Source organism: Sphaeroforma arctica (assembly GCF_001186125.1).
Source record: "Sphaeroforma arctica JP610 unplaced genomic scaffold supercont1.959, whole genome shotgun sequence".
Lineage (NCBI taxonomy): Eukaryota > Ichthyosporea > Ichthyophonida > Sphaeroforma > Sphaeroforma arctica.
In genome coordinates this window covers 6,130-16,572 of record NW_014039599.1, presented here as the reverse complement: position 1 = coordinate 16,572, position 10,443 = coordinate 6,130, and the positions used below count along the sequence as shown (strand labels likewise).

The window sequence follows — 10,443 nt, the reverse complement described above, 5'->3', positions numbered from 1 at the left end:
CACACACACACAACAACACACACACACACATATATATATATATATATATATATATGAATTTCTAAGAGCTATCATCAAATAATAAGATGATAAATAGGTGTCAAGCAAACTGTTATCATTTCAATCATACAAAACGCAAGATAACACTGGGCTCTAGAATCGCAGTGATCGCTATACCTCATCTTCAGGTAGCTTGGAGATTATATGACTTAGTCTTAAAAGCCTATTTCGCATCTCAACATAGTCAGGTATTCCAGCAATCGTCAGAGCACCCAGGCCCTTGGCACCGAATGCACTTCGAATATCTTCAGATAAGTCTTTCTTGGCCTTCAGATCTTCATATTGGAGAGTTATCAACGACATGTTTGTGTGCTAGAAATTTGTGAGATGGTTTATGGTTGCTTATCGTATTTAAATAATATTATAACAGTACCCGTGATGCTTGTTATATATGGCTGTTCTTTGCAGTTTGCACTCTACTAGAGCTAGAGAAGAATATAGGACATACTTTCCACTTGATATCAATACAGTTGGTTGTCAAAATACATGCACATATCAAAATACAGTCTGAAATTGCGTGCCTCTCGTGAGTCGTGTGGGCTTGGAGAGTTGGAGGCTTGTGAGGACTTGGGACTGTTGGACATTGGACATTCCGTTTTTTATTCCACAAGAAGTTCGCAAAAAATAGATATAAAATACAACAGCTGAACTGGACTTTTGTTACGTTTTAAGATTTTTTAATATATAAAAAAGGGACCCTTGTATAGATACGCAGAACGTTTACAGTAGTCGGGCTTGTATATTTGATATGGGTGCAATATTGAGGTTATAAGGTGCATCATACGGATACAATTTAATTTTATAGCCTATTTGTACTCTATGGTAAGTTAGACCCAATCGGCAATCCCACCAGACATTTTATAACGTTCAAACATTTCAAACTATATTTGTTCGCGTTCAACGTATAATATTAATCTGAACTACTATAACGACAGATTTAAAAATACGTAATGAATGAGATTCGCAGCTGACGCGACCTGACAGACATCGTGGCATTGGAATTTTAGAATCAGAAAATCCAAAATTGAAAATCCATCCTATATTAAGTATATGTATACTCTATTTTTATCCATATTAAGGACGTTGGACACTATTGAATTGCCATTGGATCGTGTTTTTTTTTCTATAACATACTATTTTTTTCAAATAGATACACACTGAAGACTGAATTTGGCTTGGATGTATTTTGTATTATTTTTCACAAAAATAACCAAAGCATTATCTATATACAACTGAGTTAAGCTATCAACTTGGCGCCTTTGCAAAATTATTTTGAAATATTTCTAGAAAAAGTCTAGAAAACCAAACTAGGATTGTATCCAAAACCAGATATAGTGAATTAGGTTTGCTTCTTAAAAATCAGATCCCCTCAGTACATGGATGGGGCAATTAAACTAATCAGTAAAACACTAAATATTTACAAATAATATTTTGACGTTTGCCTATATTTTGGCAGACTTTAAAATAAAAAATTTACTGTCAACTCGACACTCAACCGACACAAGTTCTAGCGGACAGAACCCCCGCCGAAAACGGATACTCGCCGGAAACTCAAACTGGAAACGAAAAACAAAAACTATAAAATGTATTAAAAAAAACTGGGGTCATACACAGGTTCATACCCCGGTCCTACTGTCTTGGGCCACTGCATCTGTATAAAGGTCATATAGGATTGGTTGGCGTCTTTTACTTGTCGATAGTAGACGACACGGTCTTTTAATGTCTAGACTATTTGGTTAAGAAGACATGTCGCGACAGGCCTGAAACTAGTTAGTTAAGAAGACATGTCTTTGTCGTATAGCAGCCCAGATATATAACCAACGGATAGGTAAGGCGGTTCCAACTTCCAAGTCGATTTTTGTTTCTGCTAGATATAGGCCCGAAATTAATGTTAGGGTTTTGGGGCCCGAACCCAATTTTCGCCTTCTTCTTGGAAAAATATATCTGGTTTAGTAGAAACTGGCTTGGAGAAGGGTAAAGTATAGGCGCCTGCCTCTTACTTTTTTTTGGGGAAATGTTAGCAGAAACAAAACAAAAATCGATTTGGAACCGCCTAAGGCCAGCAGATTTTTCAGGGTTGATACGCACGCATGATGTTAGTTCCGAAGTTGTTTTTAGTGTTCTTTATTATTGTTCTCATCTGTCGAGATAAATAAAGAACCATACACTATAAGTAGTTCCTGAATCCTGCGACATGTGCATATTGTTGGATCCATGGCACGACTTACTGGAAATTGAGCCCAATAGACCTTGGAAGATACCTTCCTCGTTGGTGATTAAACTTGATTTCCGTCAGTAACATGCATATTATATGTCTTGGTACGATTTTCTTCTTCTTTGCGTTCACAATCGATGATTTCGTACCTGAGCGTGAATTATCCATATTAGAGGAGTGTGTATAATGAGTGACATATGTTATATTCGTTGCAGAACGACCAATGACTGGAGGTTATACCACATTGTTATATCATGCTTTACGATGCCGATATTGAAATTAAAAGTAATCACAGGAAGTAAAATAGATACCAGATATGACGTTAGGATTTGATGCACTGCCTGATTCTGATTCGGAGATAAATCAGTACAATGGTAGTGAATTTGAATATGGTATGATGGAGTTATAATCTGTTTCAGAGGCAGCTTGGTATACTTCTTAGTATATTTAAAGGTTAACCACTGTGAATCAGCTATAGTCACCAAGGCAAATTCAGTATTATCTCCTGTACATTGTGCGTGTCTACAGACAATTCGACGTTTGAGGAGCGATTTGGCTATACCTGAAGCCAATAAGGGACAAACCAATCATGGACATAGCCTACTATCAACTACACAGCATAATGTACTGTCATGTAAAAGTTTCTCAGTCTCCTGGCCACCTACAGTAATTAAACTAAATTTATAGCGAAAGACACTCCGTGAAACTTTGCTCGTTTAAGGTACATTCCGTTCACTTCTTCCTTCTCTTTTGGTGTTTTGCAAAACAAATCGCAGCTAAAAACAGACATATGCTATAGGAAGTACTATCTGTTTACAATTGTTCTTCGGGTGGTGATATGGTTCTGGCAACCTTTCTTTCTTTCAAAGTGGGTTAAAAAACCTCTTCTGAATAACTTACTCTTCGATCAATACCGTAAACAGTCACCGTTACGAATGTTGGATAGTATTTGCCGGCATCTCTAATTTATTTTCAATATATCAGTTTAGATTCCTACTGCTGTGATACTCACTGTAGAACATTCTATTTTCATTTTTAAGTTGGAGCTCAGTGGTGGACATATAGTCCCTGGCGACGTTCTAAAACTTTGTGGCTATGGACACTAGTTATGTCCACAACGAAGCATATTCTTCTGTTCTGGCGCATATCATGATACTGCTCGTGCATACGATACATAGACATAAAGTGCCAAGATTCTGGATTTATATTCTGAAGAAGACTTTGAAGCCCAGTAGTTTAGTGTCAGCAGACACGAGTATTTATGTGATTAATAGGCCCGCTGACATTAATAGAGTATTGTACCACTGAGAGGCTCGTCGAATCCTGAGAACCGAGAACCCGATCGCCACCTCGACGTACAATTATCAGAATATTAAAGGAATTGTGATATTCTAAATATAATACAACTTGTGTTTTATTCAGTGTTGCTTTCGCGCTTCATTCGCAATATACTAACAGTATCACCATTTAAGAACATAGAAAATCATTTAATCTTTGCAACAGAAGTGGGATGCACACTTCATATTGCGATGACTGTTGTTGAACCAGCGTTGACATTTTCTGTTGTTCTTGACTTTCTTGTTATACTTATCCTTGCACACATCCTGGTTATTGTTCTTGCATGTTAGCCATTCGGAATTGAGCTCCTCACGACACTCAGCAATCTCACAACCATCTTCACCCAGTTTGAATCCCCACTGGCAGTACATCTCAAATTCCATCTGGGGCTTAGCTGCAGGGCATGATTTAGGTCGGCACTCGGGAAGTTCACATCCATCGTGACCAGTCTTGTATCCATTGTCACATGGAGACCCACACGGTATCATGTCATGGCACTGATCGGGTGTGCAACACAAAACCATAGGGTCAAATGTGGACCAAGAAACTCCATGGGGCTTAATTCGGACATCCTTAGCTAGTTCGTTGTATTTAAAACCTACTGGACATTCGTTGTCTTTGATCCACTTCTTACACAGCTCGAAACTGCTGGTTCCGGGGGAACTGGCAATGGTAACAGCCGAAGCGCTGGCGAGGACAAGGGTAGTGGTAAAGAACTTCATTTTGGTGGCGAGATAAAGTTGTAGTATTCGTTGTTGTTTACGTTCGAGTGATTCTGACACTTATGTATGATTTTTTAACGCTTTAATACCCATGCCAAAAAACAAATTTGATGCGTGTCGAGCTATTCACCAGGTAACAACACAGTATATTTTACCGATATTTCGATCCTCAAGTTTCTAAGTAATAGTTCAAAATTTGAAGGTTTTCACATGGCCCTCACTGAGGCTCTGGACAAATTTCTATCCAAAAAATAGTAGGTTATGGTTTTTTTAAATGTTTATGCGTGTTGAGCCGGAGGCCCGCCCGGAGCGTTTGAGTATGTACAATGAGTAGTTTTAAGCATCACGAGTTTGTTGTGTTGCAAGTTGCAGTCCGCAAGAGGTATAGATCGTAGCATGAGTAATAGGTAATTTTGAGTGTTTTCTATATTTGTATTCTGGATCTCATTCCATATTCGAATTTTATGCAGCAGCATAAAGTTTTAACCATTCCGAACTGGTTCCCGCTGAGACCAATTGTTTTCGAGCCTTTTGACTTACTCGATTTTTGACTTAGTTTACTCAATTTTGCTTTTGTTTTACAGATTCTTGCTACAGAGTGCAGAGTTCTATAGGATTTTGAGTCTCTGAGTTTCTGACTCCATTGTTCCTTTTTTTTTAATAAAAGTCTGCTATAAATAGATCCAGGGATACATCTAACATATTTACTTTACTATTATTGTTTAAATCTTTTAAAAACAAACAATTTATATGATTATTTTTGTGTATGTATTCAGTATTAGGGTAAATATTAAATACGTATGTATTCACTAATCACTATTCAGTATTCAGTATTGAGCACAAGAAGGTTTATATGGTTGTATTTAAAAAATTAAGAAATACATGGTAAATACTAAAAAAGACTGAAAGTCTGACACTGTCACTCTGTGAGACTGAGACTGTCTGATTAATACAGAGTAATGCTCCCCCTTCATATGTAGCAATAGCCAATAAATATTGACAAACGAAAGTGATAAATAATATCTTGGTTTGCAGGCTGACTCAGCTTTTACTCTTGATCTTGATTCTTCCGAATTCCTTCACTGACTTCAGTGATCTTCACTCCTATATGCCTGAGGCCCGGCTGAGGGTTCAATTTTTTATTTGTTTTTATAAAAATGGGCTCTATTTTTATGAACAGGCGATTTGAAACTATTCACAACTGACACAAAGTGAAAAATAGGACAATTCGTGACAGTTAGGCCGCCTCAAAAAAATACAATAAACTTTTAACGTATGTAAACGCTTTTTCTTTCTTTCTTTTTTCGTTTTAAAGGGAAACGTAATGAGGTTAGGCTCTATGTAGAATCCCAGAGCTCAGACTTACGGTCTTACCAGAGTCCAGAGTCCACACTCCAGAGTCCACACTTTAGAGTTCAGAGTCCAGAGTCCAGACTCAGCGAGTCTACTCCCAGTCACCTCTCGCCTCCTCCTCTCGCTTCTTATAGATTCAAAACTATACAGTTACTTTACAGTATAGTGTATACTGTATAGAGTGTATACAGTACGCAGTACATATACAGTCACTCTACACTCTACAGTCTACTCTTTAGCGCCAGTGTCCAACAGGCAACAAGACAAACTACTCCTCAACAAGACACAGCAAGACATGATGATGACAGCAAGCACAGCTAGTCAGCATGAGCAAGCACATGATATGCTCAATTTCAGTATTTTGCTGTCATTCGTGAATTTCTATTTATATATTGTTCTTTTATTTATTTATTTAAAAATTCGAGTTCAATAGGGGTGGACAACAAAAATATTGGCTTTTGGTGACGGGAGATTTTTACTATAGTGGTTGACCCAGAGGTACATTATTAATGTACGCTCATTGGTCGTTAGATAACTTAAAATGTTCATCTAGACGAGTCAGCCTTTGGGAGGATATACGTGCACGCACAGCGACTCTGGAGGTGTATTTCAGGTACCAGTTTCTCTACCTAGTATATTTTGTACCAGTGAAAATACGAGGTACAAGTAACACATCTTCTGAGTCACTGTGCGTGCACATATATCCTTAAAGTAACATACATTGATCCTACGATCATGGGATGGGTGTACATGGACCTACACACTCACAGCACCTACGTATGGCTTGTTTGACCCATCTCTGGTACAAACCAGTATTAGCCCTACCTTTTGAACCAATAGGCCGATCGGGATGAGATTAAAAATGCGCGACTAACTCGTCATACTAATTAACGACCAATGAACGTCAATAATTAAAGTACCTCTGGGTCAACCTTTATAGTAAAATCCCCGTCTTCCAAAAACCTACTGTTTTTGTAGTCCACCCCTATCTGAATCTCAAAATTAATCTGACTGTTCTGAATTTCTATATTTACTAGCAACTCAAGTGACAAGGAGGGTGTGTCCGTGTGTGATTTATTTAGCATTTCTTAAAACCGAAATAAGACTGATAATCAGACAATGAACTGAAATGTGAACAATCTAAATACTTAGGTCGTATGTAAATACTCCTTTTGTTTCTATTTTTGTTTTTATTTATGCTCGTTTTTTACTATTAAAACAATTGTTTGCCTTATTTTATATAAAGAAAATTCTTAAGAACAAAAACAGATTAAATAGTATCAGACGTTTTTAAAATAAAGGCGCAAGTTGCATCAATGACAGTCCCATCATCTTGCATAAAATCATGACCACAGTTTATGTACATACATAGTACAAAAGAATTCAATTCTTACCAATATAACAGGCTCTCTAACAAGTGGAACTATACGTATATAAGCGGATAACTTTGATAGGATAATATCACATTCTACAAATAAGTTAATAACACAAAACAACACGATCAATTACCATAGAGTTGTATTTTCACTAACATGAAGTTCTTTGCCACTACCTTCGTCCTCGCCAGCGCTTCGGCTGTAACCATGGCCAGTTCCTCCGGGACCAGCAGTTTCGAGTTATGTAAGAAGTGGATAAAAGATAACGAGTGTCCAGCAGGTTTTAAATACAATGAGCTAGCTAAGGATGTACGAATCAAGCCCCATGGAGTTTCTTGGTCCACATTTGATCCAATGGTTTTGTGTTGCACACCCGATCAATGCCATGACATGATTCCGAGCAAGTCCCCGTGTGACAATGGGTACAAGACTGGTCACGATGGATGTAAACTTCCCGAGTGCCGTCCTAAATCATGCCCTGCAGCTAAGCCCCAGATGGAATTTGAGATGTACTGCCAGTGGGGATTCAAACTGGGTGAAGATGGTTGTGAGATTGCTGAGTGTCGTGAGGAGCCCAATTCCGAATGGCTAACATGCAAGAACAATAACCAGGATGTGTGCAAGGATAAGTATAACAAGAAAGTCAAGAACAACAGAAAATGTCAACGCTGGTTCAACAACAGTCATCGCAATATGAAGTGTGCATCCCACTTCTGTTGCAAAGATTAAACGATTTCCTATTTTCTAAATAGTGATACTGTTATATTATATCGCGAAAGAAGCGCGAAAACAACGCTGAATAAAACACAAGTTGTATTATATTTAGATATGTCACAATTGTTTGTAAAATACATATGATGTGTCTTTGGCTCGTCTATTCTGATGATCGTACTCTAGGTGACGATCGCTTCCTCGGTGGTCAGAATCTAAGGCAGGGATTGATGAGTTTCAGCGGGACACTTAAACACTCGCTTTTGCTAATTGGTCTTCGAAATTCTCTCTTAAATATCTTTGTGCATATAAATTTGTATCGCATTGTCTAAAGATGGTAGCTGTCACCAACAGTGTTTCCTGAATTCATTGAGCAGAACAATCTTGACCAGCATCTGTTGTTAAACAACAGCATATACTATGAAGAAGCGGTCTGAAGTGGAATTTGAGGCTGATTCACTGCCGGAAACTATATAACCAAGGAACGGGTTGTTGGACAAATACTAATCGTCCGAACAATTTCGATCTCTACAAAACGTGGGTCAAGAAAATAAGGAGCGCACTAACTGCTTCGCGTATATTATTGATTAGTCAGCTAATTGTGATGTAAATAAAGCCTGCTTTCAATCATTGGTCTATGCACTGTATACACGAGCAGTATCATGGCATGTGCCAGTACAAAACACTATGCTTCGTTGCGGAAGAAACTAGTAACCATGGACAAGAATTTGCAGAATGTCGCTTAGGGACCACCTGTCTAGTACTGAGCTTCAGCTTAGTTTTAAATAGAATGTCCATGAGCTTCGAAAGTGACCCTTACACCATTTGGGTCTTATACCCGTTTGTTGTCAAATATTTAATTGCAACATCTAGGATATGTATGCCGGATACTACTAAACATAAGTACTGGTGATTCATTACGATTTTGATTTACGAGTAGGTCATTCAGAAGAAATATATATACCCACATTGGAAGATTTTTTTTGGAAGGACCATGTCACCATTATAACAACAATTGTGAACAAATATTCCATTATATAGCACATATCTATTTTTAGCTACTACGAGATATATTGCGAAATCCTAAACTGGGAACGGAATATACCTGAACACGCGCAAAGTACATTTCGTACGATTTTGCACGTGTCGGCAGATTGATAGATTTGTACACTATGCTGTTTGATAAATAGTAGGCCACAATGACCATACTTGATTTTGATTATGGCGAAATTGTTCTAGTGAAAACAACAAATCATCTGTATACAGCACAATGTACAACATACGATATCTAGTTTGCCTTGGTGGCTATAGCTGATTTGGGATGGTCGCTTTCATAGAATTCTCTATCGCTTCCAATACGTATTGCAGCCCAATTATACCATGTTCAAATTTACAACCATTGTGCAGATTTATCTCCGACTTCGCTAGTTTTGATCTGAATCAGGCAGCACTCTTAATCATAATGTCATTGTATGTGGGTTTCAATTCCTTTTCTGATCAGATTACTTCTACCTTTAATATCAGCACCGTGAGGTATGTCAAAGTAAATAAAATATCTACGCCTCTATTGTGGCCAATTCACGTCTAGATATAAAATTTGGACATAAAAACAAGATATATACAATCACAAACGAGGGAGATATCATCCAAAATATGTAGAGCTCGACTTCCAGATATTAGTGCCATGAATTCATAAATGCGCACATGCTGATTGCAGACTGTGGATGTCCGACAGAAGATATCATATATTTACTTTATTAATCGCACGAAGCAGGAACTACTAATATAGTGCATGATTAATTTTCTATCTCAACAAATGAGAACAATAATAAGGAACGCCAAACAACTTCGTAACTAGGGTTCATACCATCTATGACAATACTAAATACGTACTCTGTTGGTCATTCTGCGTCCTGCTTTTAAAATAAATACACCGTTTAATATATTCCCTACCAATCCGATGGCTTTTGTTTTTATGATTTTGTTAAAAAAATGTAGAAAAATTTATAGCTACAATAAAACAAAAATATTTACAATGTTTGTTCATATATATGTATTTTTGTTTTGTTCTGTATTGTATTAAAAACAAAACAAAATTAAACAAATAGCCTTCTGAAATCTAACAAGATGGATTGTGTTTTTGAAAAAGTTAAGACAAATATGTTGTCTTTATATATAATTATCATATTGACACCAAAAAAAAGACAAAATAAATAAATATATATATATAAAACTGAACTCTCCACGAATCCGTGGCAATTTAAAAATAGAAGATTAAAAAAAGGGTTGCAATCCAAAAGTGACAGTCCTAATATTTATAAAATGTTCAATTTTCAGGAGGCTATGGCGTAACGTATTTCTAAAAAAAACAAATGAGATTCGCAGCTGACACTAGACACACAATGTGGCGGCGTGGCCTTATTGGAATTTCTGCATTTTAAAATTTAAATATGCTGTCTATATATATATGGTAATTTGCTTTAAATTTTAGGTTCCAAGTATTTAAATATTATAAAAAAAGTATATAAATATTATATATAAAAAAGTTTATAATAAGAGGGGGGTTTTTTAAATACATAAATACGTTGAACAGATTGATTTTTCAAAATAAATATGTTTGTTTTAAAAAAACCTTTTATATTCTTTGTAAAAGCAATCGAATAATTTT

At 36.7% G+C, this 10,443-nt stretch overlaps 2 protein-coding genes across 2 annotated transcripts; one reads left to right on the top strand and one right to left on the bottom strand.

Annotated features, from left to right (window-relative positions):
- Positions 1-3,535: 3,535 nt before the first annotated feature.
- SARC_09436 (hypothetical protein) lies at positions 3,536-4,377 on the bottom strand. Its single transcript, XM_014296545.1, has one exon. It carries the CDS (start codon positions 4,333-4,335, stop codon positions 3,763-3,765), a length of 573 nt encoding a protein of 190 aa, XP_014152020.1. The 5' UTR covers positions 4,336-4,377; the 3' UTR covers positions 3,536-3,762.
- A 2,660-nt stretch (positions 4,378-7,037) lies between these two features.
- On the top strand, positions 7,038-7,875 carry SARC_09435 (hypothetical protein). The gene has a single exon (XM_014296544.1). It carries the CDS (start codon positions 7,221-7,223, stop codon positions 7,791-7,793), a length of 573 nt encoding a protein of 190 aa, XP_014152019.1. The 5' UTR covers positions 7,038-7,220; the 3' UTR covers positions 7,794-7,875.
- The last annotated feature ends 2,568 nt before the right edge of the window (positions 7,876-10,443 follow it).

What these genes read in the sequence shown, in the direction of transcription:
- SARC_09436 (XM_014296545.1), bottom strand. Translation starts at nt 4,335, where the DNA reads ATGAAGTTCTTTACCACTACCCTTGTCCTCGCCAGCGCTTCGGCTGTT.
- SARC_09435 (XM_014296544.1), top strand. Translation starts at nt 7,221, where the DNA reads ATGAAGTTCTTTGCCACTACCTTCGTCCTCGCCAGCGCTTCGGCTGTA.